Below are 18,369 nucleotides of genomic sequence, written 5' to 3'. Positions count from 1 at the left end.
TATATTTGGGGGGAAAACGGAAAACCACTGTGGCCCCAAAGCAGCAGCTTTCCCAAAAAAAGAGATAGTATGTAGAAAAGCCCCATTTTCTTTTTATTTAAATATCCTAAATATATCACGAAGGAACATACACTGCACTTTAATGGTAAAAAGATACAAGTTTATAACATCTTATAAAAACTACCATTTAAAAGTGATCTTGTTCATTTGATATTCCCCTCCCCCAATAGCAAAATAAGTATATTAAAAAAAAAAGAGAGAGAGAGGGAGGGAGAGGGCAGAGAGGAAGAGTTGGGAGGGATTAAGATAAAAGCCCCAGGACTGCAGCAGAGGCAAAGAGCGTCTGGGGAGAGGGTTAGAAGTTGTGGCGGGACCCCCCACATCTCATTTAACCCTCCAATGTCAAGCCATAGGGCACAATCAGTAGCTACGTGATGAAAGAGGCTGTTGGGGGGGTGGACGGAGAAGAACTGGGGTGCAGGGAAGTGCAGGGCTGGTAGGGCCCCGTACAAGGGCCCCCCCAGAACTGGTGCTCTTTCCCAGGTCCCCAAATTCCACGTCCTGGTCTCTGAGAGCCTGCCCTAGCTCCCTTTCCCTTCACTCCAAACGCACCTGAGGCATCTGTCCAGTGCTAGACCCCACCAGCTGAGGAGGGCTGGGGCGTAGGCCCAGAAGCCTCTGCAGCGCTCTTTGTCTGTGGTTTCCCTAGGGTGTAAGTGGGGCTTCTGGGCCCTCTGGGAGGCTGAATCACTCCTTTCACCTCTTTGCTCCTCTCTCCTCACACATCCTTGGCCCCAGAACCTCAGCACCTGGACAACTGAACTAAGCACCTACCTGCTCCTGAGTTGCCTCCACACCCAATCCTTGGCAGGGGTGCTTCCGGTATGGCTCTTTCCACATCTGCTCACAAATTCCCTCTCCCTCCCACCCCGGCAGGAGGCTGAGGCTGTGGGGGGCCACGGCACACTGTGACCTAAGCACACATCCGCACACGTAGGGGCATAGGTCACTCGGGATTCTCGCCACACTCACTCCAACCCTAAACAGATTAGCTGCAAGTGGCAGGGAATGAAGCCTCCTATTTTCAAAAGTGCTCGTGGGAGAGGTTTTCTAAATGTAGCTTCCTTCCAGGAATATATTCCCAGAGGTAAATGATAAATTCCAGCCCCAGCAGAGGTCTCTAACAGGCAAGGGGCTCGCTCACACACGGGAAGATACCTGGCTTGCAGGGACCACAGGGCAGCTTCAGGGACTGAGGTCTAGGCCCTGGACCATAGCAAATGCAGGTGCCAGCATAAAGCTACAGGAGCACAGGCAGCAAACACTGCCCAGTGTCTCTGCCAAAGGACCTCAGGAGCCGTCAGAGCAAGTCTGCAGGGTGCCACACCTTTCTTTCCCTGAAATCCTCACATTTCAGAGGTACAGAGCCCCCCACCCCCCTCCCGCACACCTGACAGCCAGGAGCTTTCTGCTGCTGTTCCTACATCTAGGAAATGAAGTTACACTGCCTGGAGCTGCCATCTTAGATCCCCACTGACAGCGTGGTCAGGTTCACCAAGCCTCCATGATTATTCCATGATTACTCCCCTCTACAGGTCAGGGCAGGCCACAGTGGGGGCCAAACCCCAGAACCTTCCATAGCAGGCAGAGGCTTTTTTATTTCACTTTAGAAAATTCATGTTTACAAGCTTTGGCTTGAGTTAAACACCCTAACCAGCCTGCTGAATCAACCCCCAAAAAACCTCTCCAAAACAAAGCCCTTCACTCCCCTAAATCAAGTTCCTCAGCTGGGACCTCAAGCACCCTCAGATTTGGTGGTGGTGGTGGGGGCTGTTTCATGCTCATCGTCCCCTGAGTTGAGGGCCAGAGAAGGGTTTGGCTCAATAATATGCCATCTCCAAGCATACAAACACAAGCACACATTTCAATGAACACACTCAAGCGCGCACACACACACACACACACCCCTGATCACTTTTTTGGGGGTGGATAGGGTGGTGGTGTTGGGGCAGAGAGGAGCAAAGAATATGATTAAGAATAAAACCTACAATAGGTTTCTTCCTCAGTCCTTTCTCTGCAGCACCCCCTCCCCCCAATTCTTTGTTGGGTAGGGATGGCCATTAAGAAGGAAGCGAAGATCTTATTCTTTGGGACCAAAGGCCACACCCCTATCTCCTACCTGAATACAGTGATAGGACTTGGGCAGGGAGAGCAGCTCACACTGCTCAACAGTCATGTCAGGGGACACCAAACTCCTTTGTTTCTTGAACAGTTGTTGCTCAACTTGGGACTAGTCTCGGGTTGTTCCTAAGAGGGCACAAGGAGAGAGAACCCCCTTTGGTATCCGTGACTACCTGCTCAAAACCTCTGTCTGGCTCAGGAGTCAACGGCAGCGAGGTAGCCACACGCTATCTCCAAGATGGAGTGCCCAAAGAGGGCATGGAAGGGCTCCGTGGGCCGCTCTCACCCAAGTTCCCTCCACAAGGCACTTGAGCTGACCCCATCAGGTACCAGGGTGGCCTGGGCTGTTGCAACAGCCGTGGGCACAGCTCTCGCTCTTCCCTGGAGGAAGGAAGAGGTACCTGCCCACTCTAGTTGTACCCAGCCCTTGTCTGCTCCTCCCGCCATTCTTCCTTCTGTCCCTACAGTGTATAAGGAGACCAAGGTAAACTCAGCTGCCATCCCTGATCCTCCTCTCCTTCAAACAGAAGGTGAGGTGCAGGGCTGTGGAACACTGAGGATCAACTGCAACTAAAAACTCAATTCTGGGGAGGGCCGGGCCAGCCATTGTCCCTGCTTTAACCAGGGCTCTATGCCTCCATATTACCTGTATCCACAGTGTAGCTGCTAAAATTGCTTTTGAATAAACAAAAACAAGAACAGAACAAACAAACAAATCCCTCTCCCCAATCCTTTCCATTTCAGCTGCCAGCTGGAGTCCAAGGTTGTGGGAGCCACACCAGTCTTGGTCCTGTACCTTCAGTCCCCACCTATAACCTCAGCCAAGGGTCCAGGGACTAGCTTCCCTACCCAGGAATGCTGTAGGAACTTCCCCGAGATACTCATAGTCTCAGATTATTTACAGAGCTGAGGCTCTGAGGCCGCTGTCCCCTGATGCACTCTTCTGGTCTCCTGGGTCCACTCCTCCAGGAGGGGGACAGGTACAGACGGGGTGGTGGTGGGACCATCAGACCAGAGGGGGTGCGCTCTTCGGTAAATTCTTCTGATCACTCCCACCACCCAGGGCCCCTTGCGCCTATAGAGAAAACTGCCCGTCGGAAGTCTTGGACTGGCACCCTTGGCACATCCGTTTGTGTCTGAGTAATCGATCTGTCCGAGAAAAACACTGAGAAGAAAGGAAGGATTAAGTGTTGAGAGGAGAACCTCAGCTACCTGTTGGCTAGCTCTGCCTTCCCCACACGGGAGGCACGCATCCCGCTCCACATGCCCTCAGCAAGTGCACAGATGGCAAGAGCACACAGTGGTTAAGAGCGCAGGCTCCGGGGCGCCTGGGTGGCTCAGTCGTTAAGCGTCTGCCTTCGGCTCAGATCATGATCCCGGGGTCCTGGGATCGAGCCCCGCGTTGGACTCCCTGCTCCACGGGAAGCCTGCTTTTCCCTCTCCCACTCCCCCTGCTTGTGTTCCCTCTCTCGCCGTGTCTCTCTCTGTGTCAAATAAATAAATAAAATCTTTAAAAAAAAAAAAAAAAAAAAGAGCGCAGGCTCTGAAGTCGGGAGTCCTGGCTCTAGCACTCAGTGGCTGTGCAACCTTGGACACGGTATCTGACAGCACTCAATCTGTACGCTCATCTGTAACGGGGCTAAAAGTACCTACTCACAGAAGGGCTGTGTCATTCATCCAATATTTATTGAGTGTCTGTCTCAAGGCAGGTACAGTTCTTGGGGCTGAGGATAGAGTGGAGAACCAGAGGGGCAAAATCTCTGCCTCATGGAGCTCTCATTCTAGTGTTTTGAGATTCAGTGTAAGCGGGTGGAACAAAGCATCCAGGAAATGTTAGTCGTTATCATTTCTTGTCTTTTGTTCTTGTCTTGTTTTGGTCTAGCTCTTACATTCTCATCAAGTCAGACACTGACCCCCCGGGCAGAGATTGTCTTTCTTCTTCCAGGTGCACCAGCTCTGAGTTTGACTGAATCCTGCCTCTGCCCTCCATCTGCTGTGTCCTTAGGACACTTAACCTCTTTGAATCTCAATTTCCCCAAATGTGAAATGACGACAACACAGCTCTTTATGGAATTAACATCAGAATTAAAAAGATAATCTATGTTAAATATGCTCTCACAGTGCCTGGCACAGAATAGGTACACAAGAAATGCTACTGTTATTACAATTATTCTCATGGCCCCTCCCATAAACAGCTGCATAAGGCCAGAGAGAAACACCTCACCCTGAGGTACTAACTCTACCATGGCCAGGAATTCGATGTGGCCCCTTGTTGGGAAGGGGATGGGGGCTGGCCCTGGTTCTTGGTGAAGGAAAAGTTTGTTGTGTGGGGTAGACGGGTGACACGTGAGCTTACCTGATGACACCGTTCACACTGGTAGGGCTTTTCGCCACTGTGCACACGCTTGTGACGCTCCAGGTGGTACTTCTGGATGAAGCGCATATCACATATATCACACTCAAATGGCTTCTCACCTGGCCCAAGTGGAGAGAGAAGTTAGTATCAGGAGGTACACAAGGTAGGGACTTCATTCCAGGTATTTTCCCAGAAATTTTTAATTTTTAGCAATGTACGGACACCTAATGAGGAAAGGTCCCCAAAGCTGTCGGTCTCTGACACTAGATACAGAGCCACAAAATCTTTCTAGCTAATTCACTTATCTTCTTCCTTTATTTCTGATACTCGGCCCCTAAAACAAACCCAGTAAGAGCTACACACACGCACACACACACAACTACAGACTACTGAATATGAGCAAGAGACTTACCAGTATGAATAAGGATGTGCCTCTTGAGGTGGTAACTGCTCCTAAAGGCTCCAAAGCAGTGTTCACAAATAAAATTTTTGGGAATCTTTACTTGAAAAGAACCATTTTGTTCCACTACCACCACCTAGGGGCAACAATCAGGCATGTCATAAGGCTATCCCTCAGCCGCCTTTCTGTCCCCATTCTACTCTGGGTCAATTTCCAGTTGCTGGACAAAGTAATCTTTCTGATGTTGTCATCTCCCTCATTCCCTAGAGTTAAGAGACCCTCTGAGGAAGGTGGTGGGCATGGGTAAACTGTCTGCCCCATCAAACCCAACACCTCTGAATGTGACCTGAGGGAGGTCTGCCTGCCCCTTTGCCACAGGATCCCATGCTTCCCTGGCCCTCTTTCCTTTACCAAAGATGTTCTGGAGAGGGCAGAGATCAAAGACCAAAGTGGCCTATGGAGGAAATAAGAGTGACACACTCATTGGCTATGAGTGACCAAAACATCTAGGGAAAACTCCAGGTTGAGCCACAGACGAAAGAAAAGGAATTACCCCATTACCAAACGGTACCAGTTTGGGGATTACCCCATTACCTGCCTTTTTAACAGTCTTCTTTGAATGAGAGGCCTCAGCCAAGCTGTCATCATCTTTGCGACTCCGGGACTTATCGCTGTCTTTTCGGTGGCCCTTTAAAAATAAATCAAAGCTAAACTCACAGTCTATCTCCCCACACAAGACAGGAAACCAAATGCTGTGCTGCAGACAACTTCTAAATGACAGTAACCACCTGCCCCAAAGATTTAGAGAAGGTACTCATCCATTTCCTCTCCAAGTACTATGGTGTTAAGGGGTTATAGGTCAAGTCCTTCCTTAGCTCTCTAAAATACCCACATTCATTCATTCCCCAGCTGGATCCCTTTTCCCCACTTCCCTAAACAGAAGCACTGAGCAATCAAAGCTTGGCATCTCCTGGCAGAGAGCTTGGGCCACCCGACCCCCAGGTGCCACAATGGACTCAAACGCTGTACCTGACTTGAGCACCTCAGCACATCAGGGCTACCTGCCCGCTCTCCATTCTCGGCCTGCTTGCTGGCAATCTGGCTCAGCATCATCTTCTTGCTGGCTGCAGTGGGAACCAAACTCACACCTGCTAGGCCTTCACAAGCCAGGAGACTTGCCTAAGTTGAAAGGAGATGAGGTGTCAGGTCACCTGGCAGGGCAGGGCAAAAACAGGCTGCCATCTTCTATAGAACTACCTTTCACACCCAGCCACAAACAAACTGCTTCTCTAGGGAGTGTCCCTCTCTGCTGCAAAACTCTGCTTCCTTCAAGAGTCCTCCCTAACTCACCTCACCAGGAACAAGTTACTTGTTATACATCAGCATTTAAATACAAATCAAGTGAATAACCAAGTATTATTGACACTTTTGTCATTAGCAATGTGCTAGGACCTGTTACCAGGTACTTGGCCTTGTGAATGGGCAGGAGGGTCTGCCCTGATGATGCACTGAAATGGGAGATTTCTAGCAGAACTTCCTCCTTCCTCTCTCACCGGGAGGTTCAGAGGCCACTTATGACTGGCAGACATCACTGGTGCCAAATATATATTCTATCAGGTCGCAAAAGCATGTTTATCAGCAAAACTAAGTTATGTCTCCCCTTAGATTTTAAATTCCCTAGGTGTTGTCAATTTTAACAGATATAAAAATTAAGTCACTTGGAAGGATTTTAGGGTTGAGTATCACTTTCTCTTGACCTCCAAGGCCATTTATTTGTGTGCAAATCCATATATTTTCACATTCTCTACTCTGTGCATAGTTTAAAAAAATTACTTAAACAAGGAATGATTAAAAAAATTTCCTCTTTTCATGGCTACATTCTTCAAACTGACTTTGTTTAGCCAGCACTAGAGAATATACTTTTCTTACTGAAAAAACTTTTTTTTTTTGAAGAAACACTTTAAAGAAATAGTTGATCAGCAAACTTCCACAAGTGATTTACTAAAAAAAATTCCTTTTAAAAACACTCTCTTAAAAAAAGAAATTCCTTTTAGTATATCCTGGGACCCCTTCTTTTCTTTCTCCTTCAAGGACTTTGGACAGAAAGGTCTAGAGGTGGAAAGCTTAGCTCTGCTGTTTGTACTGTATAATCTTGGGCAAATTACTTCACCTCTTCAGGCCTCAGTTTCCTTAAATGCAAAATGTTTATGAGAGTATCTACTCTCACAGGGTTGATGAGAATAAAACTAAGATACAAATGCCTAGCAGTGCCCAGTATAAAGTTAGTGATTAGTGAGAGGCAGTTTCTCAGAACAAGAGTGAACATGATGCCGTGAAGTGGGTTGCAAACAAAGGAAGAAGAAACCGAGGGCTCCTAATCTGCAAGGAAAGAAGGAAGCCATGCATGCAGCTGGAATAAAGCCAATTAAACTCTAATCAGGCTGCCATCCTGGTGAGACTGGTACAGGAGGGTCCCTGCAAGAAAGCTGGGAGAAGCTCTGGGGATGCCCGCACATGGCTTTGCTATCCACACTTACAGCAACCTAACAGATCATCCTGTCTCTCCAATCCATCCTCTCCCCTCACAATGACAATTACCTTCTAAATACACTGATCTGATGTCACTCTGCTGCTTAACATTCTTCAGAGAGTTCCCATTCGTTCAGAATAAAGTCTAATTCCTTAGCAAGGCATAAAAGGCCCTTGGGTTATACTCTTAACTGCTCCAGGAAACAACTCCCTCACTCTAAACTTATCCCTCTATCACTACCTACCCTATCCCCCTAACCCATTTAAGCCCCTTCCTCCTTAACTAGCAAACTATCTGCAGTACTCCTAACCTCATCACATTCTCCCATGCCTCTAAGCCTCTGCCCATGCAGTTCTCCTTGTCTGAATGTCCTGTTCTGCTTGTTTATCTAGCAAAATCCTATGCGTTCTTCAAGCTTCACCTGCTTTTTTCCATCCAGGCAGAGGTACTCTTCTCTCTCCTCTGCAGTGTACATACCTCTATTATTGCATGTTCCTTCAATCAACAGATTCATTGAGTCTCTGCTGCTAATCAATCACTATGCAAGGTATTGTGAATATAAAGGTAAATAATAGACTGTCTCTCCATTTCCCCCCACCCCAACCCAACTATCCTGGAAGCTTGCTGGGGATGGGGACAATCTTACTCATCTTTGTATCCCCAGCATAATGCCTTGCATGAAACAGGAGCTCAATTAATTCCTATTGAAAAAAAAAATGAAGCATTCACCAGACTGTTCACTCCCTCATGCCCCTCAGCACTTAACGTACCAAGTGTAAACTGAGTAATTGTTTCACAAATGTCCCATCAGTGCCTGTGATGCAGAATAGCCTACCTCCTTCATTTGACTGGAAGCTCCCTGAAGGCAGGGGCTGTGGCCTGTCTCCTTTCCTTCCTCTAGATCTCCCCCTGGTGCTTAATACAGAGCTTGGCTCACTGGGTTGGTCAATATGTTGACTAAGGCAGCATTCAAGAGTGAAACTGCAAACACGTTTCCCAGTGATCTTGAAGGAGGAGGATTCTATAGCTTTTTACCTGAGCCATGCTGATTTCTCACTTAATGCAACCCAAAAGTTCAGGAGTTTCTTGATCCACCTTTCCTAAGACACTGTTGTTTGAAGAACTGTCACCAAATCACTGTAACAACTCCTTTGTGTCCCTTCCGTCCTGCTGCCATATTGAACTGCTTTTGTCTTCAAATAGATCTTAGTGTCCTCCAAAGGGAAGATAGATGTTCCAAGAATCCCTGGACTCTGCCTGGCTCGTGCCTATGATCTGAAGAAAAAGTCTGCTGGTGTTCGTTTTCCAACCGAATCCTCTCGTTGAAGTTCACGATCTGTTTCAGAAACCTGAAACCAGAAAAGGAGATGGGGCTGTTAGGTCCAAGATTCTCAGGCCATTCGACCTGCAGTAGGCTGAACTTTTTTTTTTTTGGTGGGCGCTCTCTGTGAACCTCAGGAAGAGGGCATTAGTTAAGCAGAGTTTTCTTTCTAGGTCAGAAGAAACTGGTCTCCAGGGCAAAGAGGAGCAGCCAACGGGAGTAAAAGTAACTGGGGCCTCTCATGGAAGAACTGCAACAGGCCAACCGCTCGGATTTGCCATCTTACGAATAGAAGGGGGCGGAGGCCCTCCGGGGCTTTTGTGCCGAGTGGGCCGGGCCGCGAAGCTAGCACTCTATTAAGGAGGCCAGAACTGGGGTGGAGAAAAGCTCAGAGGCTATCGCTGGACGCCTGAGTAGCAAGTCAGCAACCGGACTGGCAGTGTGCGCTGGGCCGGCCCACACGTGCGCGTTCTCCGAGTCCGCCCGAAGGTACGGAAACTCGCTGCGGAGGAAGGCAGGCAGGCGGAGGCCGGCGCTCCGCGTTCCCTCCCTCCTCCTCCTCCTCCTCCTCCAGCCAGCCAGCCAGCCAGCCGCAGCGCCCCGCCGCACGGAGCCGGAGGAGAACACCGAGGAGCGCGCGAGGTGCGTGCTCGCGCCCGCGTCCCCGCCAAGCAAGCCCCCCTCCGCCTGACCGCTAACGCGGCCGGACTGGCGGGCGGGGGGCGGTGCGCGCGCGCGCGCGCGGCCCCTTCCCCTCCCCGGCGAGCCCCCTCCCTTCGCCACGCGCCCCTCCTCCCTTCCCCTCCCCCTTCCCGCGCGGCGCCCCACGGCCTGCGAGCAGCTGAGGCGCTGCCGCCTGCCCGGACGACGCTGCGTTCCCTGAGGCGTGCTCCTACCTGCCAGGCGCGGCCTCCCGCTGTCTCCCCCACCGCGCGGCGCCTCCTCCAGGCCCCAGCACACCGTGCCAACCCCGTGGCCGCCGCTGCCCTGCCGGGACCGAGGCAAGTTTACAAACACCAACCCGGGGCCCGTTTCCCCGGAAGCACTTCCCCCTCCCCTCGTCCTCTCAGCCGAGCAGCAATATCCACTTCCGGGCTCGGAGCCTGGACCGGCGGGAGCAGCCAGAAAGGGGGTGAGGCTGAGGACGCTGGGAGGGGGTGCAGCTGGTGAGTGGGCGGTGCCGGCGCGCGGAAGGACGGGAAGGGGGCGGACCGGCGGTACGACGCGTGCGCCATGGTACAGGCGCGCCCCGGCGGCCATCTTGGCTGAGGGCAGGAACGAAGACCCTGAAGTGACGTTCGCTGGGTGCTAGGTTTTGCTAGGTGGGCTGGTTGAGGCTCCTTGAAAAAACGCCATCAGTCTCCCTTCGCGGACGTTCTCCCTGTCGCATCTGAGCTTGCAGCCCCAAGTAGAGCCTGAATAGTTCGTACCCAGCCTTTTCACGTAACTCAGCCGAGGTCCTCTTTATCTGAAAGTTATCTATCAGGCCTACCTCTGCAGATTCTGGGGCCGCCCAGTCAGCTGGGAGAGGAGTTAACTTCTTTAAACGCTTCTTCCGTGTACACTCAATCCGGGCGCGTCCCGAGGCCGGTCTGGTTAACTTGTACCGCTTACCCCTTCATTCCAGACTTTCCAGCGTCTGACATTGGCCTCGCCTGGAAAAAGCCATAGGACTCCCCTCGGTAGAAGACTAGTTTCATTAGCGATCTAGGGTGGCCCCCGGGTCCAGCGTTAAAAAATGGAAACTTGAACTTTTCTTTAGAATCTCCCAATCTGAGCTATTAGGGAGAGGTTCCGCTAAAGATGGATTATGCCAAGTGTTCTTAATGGAAGGAAATGTCAGTCCATTTATGTCTCAGCTTCTGCTGTAGGTGCTGTCAGGTTGTGAGTTTACGAGGATTGAGATGCCAAAAGAAAAAAATATTTATTTATGGAAAAGAGGAATTCCCAACTACTCTTTGTACACGGGTTTCATTTCCCTGAGCACTTTGTTTTGAGCCATTGACAGCAAATCTTTGTGCTCTTAGACTCATGATAAAATTGAGATAAAAATAGAGAAACGTTATTAGAAATAAGTCTTTAATTTAAAAAAAAATATCTCATACTTATTTTGACAAGTCCGCACACACATAAGAATAAAAGGCAAAAATGTTAAGTTTCCTTTTTCTACTATCCAATGCTCCTGAAGATAGTCACTTTTATCAGTTTGGCAAATATACTTCCAGACTTTTTTCTATGTTCATACAATTTTTTTTCATCCAGAGTATATTTATTGAGCAACTACAGTGCTGGACACTAGTGTTACATTGTAGATATCTAAGTTCTTTAACATTTTAACAATTGTTACATAATATTCTAACTTACATTTGTACTTTGATTTGTCTAGACTCATCCTGATGAACATTTAGGTTAGTTCCATTATTTTTTAAAATAATGCCATAAGGAACATCTTCCTATAGTTATCCTTTTGCATTTATAGATTATTTATAGATAGAATATGTGCATTAAAAAATTTTTTTTAAGATTTTATTTATTTATTTGACAGAGAGAGACACAGCGAGAGAGGGAACACAAGCAGGGGGAGTGGGAGAGGGAGAAGCAGGGCTCCTGCCGAGTAGGGAGCCAGATGCAGGGCTTGATCCCAGGACCCTAGGATCATGACCTGAGCTGAAGGCAGACGCCTAACAACTGAGCCACCCAGGCGCCCCTAAAAATTTTTTTTAAAAGATTTTCTCTATTTATCTGAGAGAGAGCACAAGCAGGGGGAGTGGCAGAGGGAGAGGGAGAAGCAGGCTCCCAGCTGAGCAGGGAGCCCAATGTGGGGCTTGATCCCAGGACCCTGGGAAATTGACCTGAGTGAAGGCCAACTTTCAGTGGACTGAGCCACCCAGGCGCCCCTGTGCATTTTAAATTTTAATCAATTCTGTGAAATTGAATTTCAGTTTGTAACAATTTACATGCTCACTCAGAACCATGTGTCAATGTTCCCATTTCCTATAACATAGCAATACTGGATACTATGAATTTTTAGTGCAGTTGCCAATTTGATAGATGAAAAATAGTAATTTCATTGTTTAAATTTGCATGTCACCGGTAGTAGAGTTGAGCAACTTCTGTTGCGTCTTCTCTAAGTTATATTAACTTTTTGTTTGTCATATGCATTTAAAGTACTTTCTCTTAGTTTTTCGTTTATCTTACAGCCTTTTTGGGGGGGGGCAATTTATGCTTTACAGGAAATTATTTGAAACATTCCTATCAAAAATAGGAATAAGGGGCACCTGGGTGGGTCAGTCGGTTAAGCGTCTGCCTTTGGCTCAGGTCATGATCCCAGGGTCCTGGGATTGAGCCCTGCATCGGGCTCCTTGCTCAGTGGAGAGCCTGCTTCTTCCTCTCCCTCTGCTTGCCTGCTGCTCCCCCTGCTTGTGCTCTCTCTCTCTCACTATCTCTCTGTGCCAAATAAATAAATAAAATCTTTAAAAAAATAGGAATAAGACAGGAATGTTTACCATCAAAGCTAACATTGTACTGGAGCTCCTGGCCATTGAAAAGTCTCACTATTTTCATATGATACATTCATCAAGAAAGAGAATTGACTGACAAAATACTAAAACTAATGAGTTCAGCAGTATGGCCAGATGGGAGATTAACAAACAAAAATTGTATGCATAAAATATAAGAACCACCAACCATAAAAATGTGATGAAATAAATAATCTCACAATAAGAATATTACACTTCTTGAAATAAATTTGACAGGAAACTGCAAGTCATATATTAAGAAAATCAGACTATTTTAGTGAAAGACAAAAAGGTCTTGGTTAAATGGGGAGTTTTAGCAAGTCCATGAATAGAAAGACTTAATTTTGTAGAGACATGAGTTTTTGCTATCGATTAAGGTAAGTTCTAATTAAAACGGGACTTTGCATGGAACTTAACCTGATTTTAAAATTTTCATGGAAAAGGGTGCTTGTGTGGCTCAGTGAGTTAAGCGTCTGCCTTCGGCTTAGGTCATGATCCCAGGGTCCTGGGATCGAGTCCTTCGGAGTCCCATGGTTGGTCTGGTCAGGTTCCTTGCTCACCGGGGAGTCTGCTCCTCCCTCCGCTTTTCCTCCCCGCATGTGCTCTCTCTCAAATAAATAAATAATCTTTAAAAATTTAGAATAAAGTAAAATTTTCATGGAAAAGAATAATTGCAAGGAGAGCAAAAATCACTGTGGAAAACACAGAGTGGGTAAAATAATAAGGGGTGGGGTAAAGCCATGAGTTATCTTTAACTACTTTAATGGTGTCTTTACACAGAATTTTAAAAGTTTTACGTAGTCAAGTCTGCCTGTGGCTTTTGGGTTTTTGTGACGCTACCTCAAGATTATAAAAATATTTCCCTGTAGTTCCTTTTTTTTTTTTTTTTAAGATTTTATTTATTTATTTGACAGAGAGACAGGGAGAGAGGGAATACAAACAGGGGGAGTGGGAGAGGGAGAAGCAGACTCCCGGCTGAGCAGGGAACCCGATATGGGGCTCGATCCCAGGACCTTGGGATCATGACCTGAGCCAAAGGCAGACGCTTAAGGACTGAGCACCCAGGTGCCCCCCTGTAGTTCCTTTTGACATTCTTATAGTTGTATATTTTCTGCTTATGTCTTTATCTTAGCTGCAGTTTATTTTTGTGTATGGTGAGAGGTAGTGAGAAATGCCAGACTTAAAAGTAACCAATAGCGTAGTGGGAGAGGTACTAGCCTAGAATTCAGAAAATCAGAGATCTAGGCTTGTTCTCATGTCACCTGTGTAATCTTGGACAAATTAGCTCTGGACTGAGAGTCCTCATCTTGAAAACCAGGGTGAATAAATAAATACCTTTCAGGTTGATTTCCAGCACAATGTGAGGATCAAATGAGGTCATAGATGAGAAGGTTTTGAGAAAGAAAAAACCCTTTGCAAGTCTTCTAAGATATCATTAATACAGATTTTTGGTCTATGCAAATCAAATGTAAGTGGAATGCAGCATCATTTTTCAGTACCTGGAAATAGTTGGTCGATTCACCCAGATGTTCATTGAGTGCCTTTGTGCAAGACCTTGGGGGAAGGGAGAGGAGAGTGGGGAGGATGAAAACTAACATTTTTTTGAGTACCTCTTTTGTATTTAGTGCTTTCCTTAAAGATAAGATTTTAACCCGCAGGAATTTACAATCAGAAAGGGGAGAAAACACTGTACACATAAGGAGAATTGGTGCCTTAATGGATGTGGGTATTGAGTCTGTGGGATTTGTGACCATGTAGATAGTACGGAGGTCAGTGTTGTCATTTTCTAGCAATAAGCCTGGCCAAAAGTGCTTTAAAGAAGCAACTGCCTTGGGGCGCCTGGGTGGCTCAGTCCTTAAGCGTCTGCCTTCGGCTCAAGTCATAATCCCAGGGTTCTGGGATTGAGTCCCGCATCGGGCTCCCTGCTCCGCGGGAAGCCTGCTTCTCCCTCTCCCACTCCCCCTGCTTGTGTTCCCTCTCTCGCTGTGTCTGTCTCTGTCAAATAAATAAAATCTTAAAAAAAAAAACAAAAACGACTGCCCTGATCTTTTTTGTCTCCAGGCAGGCCTCCTCCTGTGTGACCTTCCCTAACTTCCTTGGCACAGCCCTTCCCTCAGGCCCACCCTATCAGTTATTCAAATAGTATTGTAATGATTACTGATGAGTCTTTTCCTGTACCAGCTCTCTATCGCTTAAGTCCTGAATGTTTTCTCTTTGAAGGCTGCCCTGAGCCAACTGAGCAGAATTAACCAGCCCTGCCTTTCCTTGTGAACATTCCACTCCTTTGTGGCAAGTGCGTCTGCCCACGTCCCTGCTGGCCTGTTAGCTGGAGCGCACAGGGCAGACATCCCCCCCCGCCCCCCCGGGTAGTGCCAGTGCCAGGGATAGATACCGAGTCAGTGTTTGCTGAACTAGCTGAACCCGTACCTCTCTCTCAGAGCCATTTGGGCAGCATAATAGGAAGAGCAGTATATGGCTACCTTTGTCACCAGTGAGACCTTTTTGATGATAGTGGATTGAAGAGTTGGGAAACCACGTGATGTACTAGGGCCATTGTTGAGCCTTGGTGATTTGTATATTTTGGAGTTCTTATTGCTCCTTAACCTCCTTAGTTTTTCTTGTTGGTTAAAAATAACCTTTAATTATATGAGTAATATGAAGTTATCATATAAGATTATAAAAGTATAGGTATATAAATAAGAAAATGAAAATAGTTTATAATTTCGACAGCCAGGAATAACTATAAATAATACTTTGAAAGCTTTTTCCATCTTTTTCAGTCCTTTAAAAAATGCATGGGTAGCAACTGCTAATAGGTATGGGGTTTCTCTTTGGGGTGATGAAAATGTTCTGGAATTAAATAGTGTGAACGATGCACAACTTTGTGAGTATCCTAAAAAAACCCCACTGAACTGTACAATCTAAAAGGGTGAACTTTATGGTATGTGAATCATATCTCAATAAAGCTGTTATTCTTCTAAAAATGCCTGTAAATACATACAGTGTTGTCTTTTTCTGAACTGGAAGTTGCAGATATCATACTCCTTTTCTGCTAAATGTTCCAATATGTTTTCTCAGAATAAGAACATTCTCTTACATAACCACAATGCAATGACCAAATTAAGGAAATTTAACTCTGATAGAATACTAATATTTATGATGCCGTGCATAGTCAGCTTCCACCAGTTGTTCCAATAATGTTCTTCATAGCAGGTTTTTTTTTTTTTTTTCCTCATCCAGGAGCTGATTTAAGTTCACACATTCCTTTTGATTGTGATGTCTCTGTTTCTGGAATAGTTGTTCAGTCTTTCTTTGAGTTTTATGACATTTACATTTTTGAAAAGTAACAGGTTAGTTGTTTTGTAGAATGACCCTCAATTTAGATATATCTGTTTCCTCACAATTAAATTTGGGTTATGCATTTTTGGCAGAAATGTGACAGGAGTGATGTTGAGTGCTTCTCAATGCCTCACATTAGGAGGGCCATATGTCAGTCTGTCCCATTATTGGTGATGTTGCCTTGATCACTTGGGTAAGGTGGTGTCCCCCAGGTTTCTTCACTATAAAGTTACCATTTTTCCCTTTAAAGTGCTTTTTTTTTTTTTTTTTTTTTTAGATTTTATTTATTTATTTGACAGAGAGAGAGACAACTAGAGAGGGAACACAAGCAGGGGGAGTGGGAGAGGGAGAAGCAGGCTTCCCGCTGAGCAAGGAGCCCGATGCAGGACTCGATCCCAGGACCCTGGGATCATGACCCGAGCCGAAGGCAGATGCTTAATGACTGAGCCACCCAGGTGCCTCTTAAAGTGTTTTTAAGGAAAAGAATTTTACAACAGAGCCCTAAGGGGAAAAAAGTGAAGCTTTATTCAGGTTTTGCTGTTGTGCTGATGTTTTTGAATGAGAGAGAGAAAGATGTAACAATATTTGAAGATTAAATGAAAAGGAAAAAAAAAAATCAGTCAAGGATGAGGAGGCAAGAAATCAGTCAGAATCTAAGTTTGAGTAACCAGTAGAAGATGATGGCATTCATCAAACCAGGGAACCTAAGAAGAAGAGCAGATTTGAGAGGGCTGATATTGAGTTTAATTTTGGACCTACTGAGTATGAAGTGCCCATGAGTCTTCTAAATTAGGAAGGTGGCTTCATGGACCTGGACTCAGGAGAGAGGTTTGGAATGGAGGAACTACCGGCAGGTAGCCCTAGGAACAGATCAATTGCCCAGGGAGTGGTGCAGAATACAACAGATAAAAGACGCACTGGGACAAGGCCCCGAGGGACTCTAGCATTTCAGGGAGGGCCAGAGGAAGGTGAAAATGCAAAGGGAACTAAGAAAGGGCTGGTGGTGGGTGCCTGGGTGGCTCAGTCATTAAGCGTCTGCCTTCGGCTCAGGTCATGATCCCAGTGTCCTGGGATCGAGTCCCACATTGGGCTCCCTGCTTGGCAGGAAGCCTGCTTCTCCCTCTCCCACTCCCCCTGCTTGTGTTCCTGCTCTAGCTATCTCTCTCTCTGTCAAATAAATAAATAAAATCTTTAAAAAAAAAAAAAAAAAAAAAAAAAAGAAAGGGCTGGTGGTAATCCAATGGAAGCCAGGGAAATAAAATGTTTCTAGGATAAAGGTGATATGTGTCCATGGGATTTGGAAGTTCTTGGTGACTTGGTGGGCTGAGGAAAGTGTGAGAGGAGGGAAAGCAAAGATGGAGTGGAGATGACTGTTTTAAGAAGGTTGGTGGTGATGAGGAGGTGGCTAGAGTGGGAACATGTGAGAGGTTTAAACAATTTAAAATGCTGTGAGAAAGAGGTAGTAGGAAGGAGAGTTGAAGAAATGAGAGGGGATAATCAGGAGGAAATCCCTGAGGGAAAAGGAGAGTGGTTATACCAGTGGTTAGGCCAGTGGTTCCAACTCAGATAGCTACGGGGCCAGGCAGGTAATGCAAATGAGTGAGGTGGGCTGGGGTGGACTGAGGCGAAACAGAATGCAAAAAAATTTTTTTTAAAGATTTCATTTATTTGTTTGACAGAGAGAGACAGAGAGAGAGAGAACAAGAGCAGGGGCAGCGGCAGGGAGAGGGAGAAGCAGACTCCCCACCAAGCAGGGAGCCCAATGCGGGGCTCGGTCCCAGGACCCTGGGATCATGACCTGAGCCAAAGGCAGATGCTTAACCAACTGAGACTCCCAGGCGCCCCCAGAATGCAAACTTTTAAGGGCTTATGTCCAATGACCTTGTGATGAGAGTTTACATCTTCACCCATTGCCATTAATTTTTTGAGCGCCCGCCTGTGGGAGGAATATACATCCTCACCCCACTGCCCTGGGGTTTGCCATGGTCAACAGGGTATGAGCAGATGTGCCCTGTGCCAGATACAAGCAGAGGTTTTAAGAGTCGTTGCATGGTTTTCTCTGCCTTTTACTCCTTTCCTCCTGCCAGGAGAACATTGTGTCTCAGATAGGGGCTGTTCCTTCAGCCTGGGTCTTGGAATAAAGGCACATGAATCAGAGCTGTAGCCAACCACACCACCAGTGTAAACCAGGAAAGAGAGATAAACTTCTGTTGTTGCAAGCCAGTGGGATTTTGAAGCCATTAGTTACCACAGCAAAACTGACTGATGCAGGTGTTCTACCAAAATAAAACCATACTAAGATACCATTTCTTAGTCCTCAAACTAAAAAGATTCAGAAGTTTGACAGCATACTCTGCTACTGAGTCTAAGAACGCAAGCACTTTCATATGCTGGTACAATCTCTGGATATTGGCAATCCTTATCAAAATTACAAATGCAGGTGGCTGTAATAAAAAAGATAATAAGAAGTCTGGCAAGGATGTGGAGAAATTAGAATGCTCATACATTACTGATGGGAATATAAAATGGTACTGGCACTTTGGAAAACAGTTTGGCTGTTCCTCAAAATTGAAACACAGAGTTACTGTATGACCCAGCGATTCCACTATCAGGTATGTACCCAGGAGACTTGAAAACATGTGCCCACACAAAAACTTGTACATTAATGTTCATAGCAGCGCTGTTCACAGTAGCCAAAACATAGACAGAACCCAAATGTCCATT

General features: G+C 46.6%; 2 protein-coding genes across 11 annotated transcripts in view; one reads left to right on the top strand and one right to left on the bottom strand.

Annotated features, from left to right (window-relative positions):
* Positions 1-72: 72 nt before the first annotated feature.
* Positions 73-9,823, bottom strand: ZNF740 (zinc finger protein 740). 4 transcript variants are annotated; one of them, XM_036124092.2, is made up of 7 exons: positions 9,685-9,823; positions 8,503-8,816; positions 5,967-6,116; positions 5,536-5,625; positions 4,950-5,073; positions 4,538-4,656; positions 73-3,346 (listed from the first exon to the last, which is right to left on the bottom strand). In XM_036124092.2, the coding sequence occupies exons 2-7, from the start codon at positions 8,509-8,511 to the stop codon at positions 3,257-3,259; spliced, it is 582 nt and encodes a 193-aa protein (XP_035979985.1). In that variant the 5' UTR covers positions 8,512-8,816; positions 9,685-9,823; the 3' UTR covers positions 73-3,256. The 4 variants fall into 4 exon arrangements, with proteins under 4 accessions (XP_035979985.1, XP_077932158.1, XP_077932155.1 ...); XM_078076032.1 differs by having other exon boundaries at positions 73-4,656; positions 5,967-6,148; XM_078076029.1 differs by having other exon boundaries at positions 73-4,656.
* The window catches only part of CSAD (cysteine sulfinic acid decarboxylase), a 26,883-nt gene continuing 17,852 nt past the window's right edge, over positions 9,339-18,369 (top strand). For 4 of the 7 annotated variants that reach the window (XM_078076022.1, XM_078076018.1, XM_078076021.1 and 1 more), the window contains exon 1: positions 9,651-9,789. The gene's annotated coding sequence lies outside the window, so the exon portion shown is untranslated. Of the gene's footprint in view, positions 9,431-9,650; positions 9,790-18,369 lie in introns of those variants that run through there. The other 3 variants (XM_078076020.1, XM_078076019.1, XM_078076023.1) reach the window with 3 other exon arrangements.

Source organism: Halichoerus grypus, chromosome 6 (genome assembly GCF_964656455.1).
Source record: "Halichoerus grypus chromosome 6, mHalGry1.hap1.1, whole genome shotgun sequence".
Lineage (NCBI taxonomy): Eukaryota > Metazoa > Chordata > Mammalia > Carnivora > Phocidae > Halichoerus > Halichoerus grypus.
The sequence above is the reverse complement of the archived record's forward strand: the minus strand, read 5'-3'. Positions and strand labels throughout refer to the sequence as shown.

What these genes read in the sequence shown, in the direction of transcription:
- ZNF740 (XM_078076029.1), bottom strand. An exon ending in TGCTGAGGTGCTCAAGTCAG is followed by an intron (nt 5,626 to 5,966) that starts GTACAGCGTTTG and finishes TTATTTTTAAAG; the next exon opens with GGCCACCGAAAAGACAGCGA. An exon ending in CAAAGAAGACTGTTAAAAAG is followed by an intron (nt 5,074 to 5,535) that starts GCAGGTAATGGG and finishes TGTTGCCCCTAG; the next exon opens with GTGGTGGTAGTGGAACAAAA.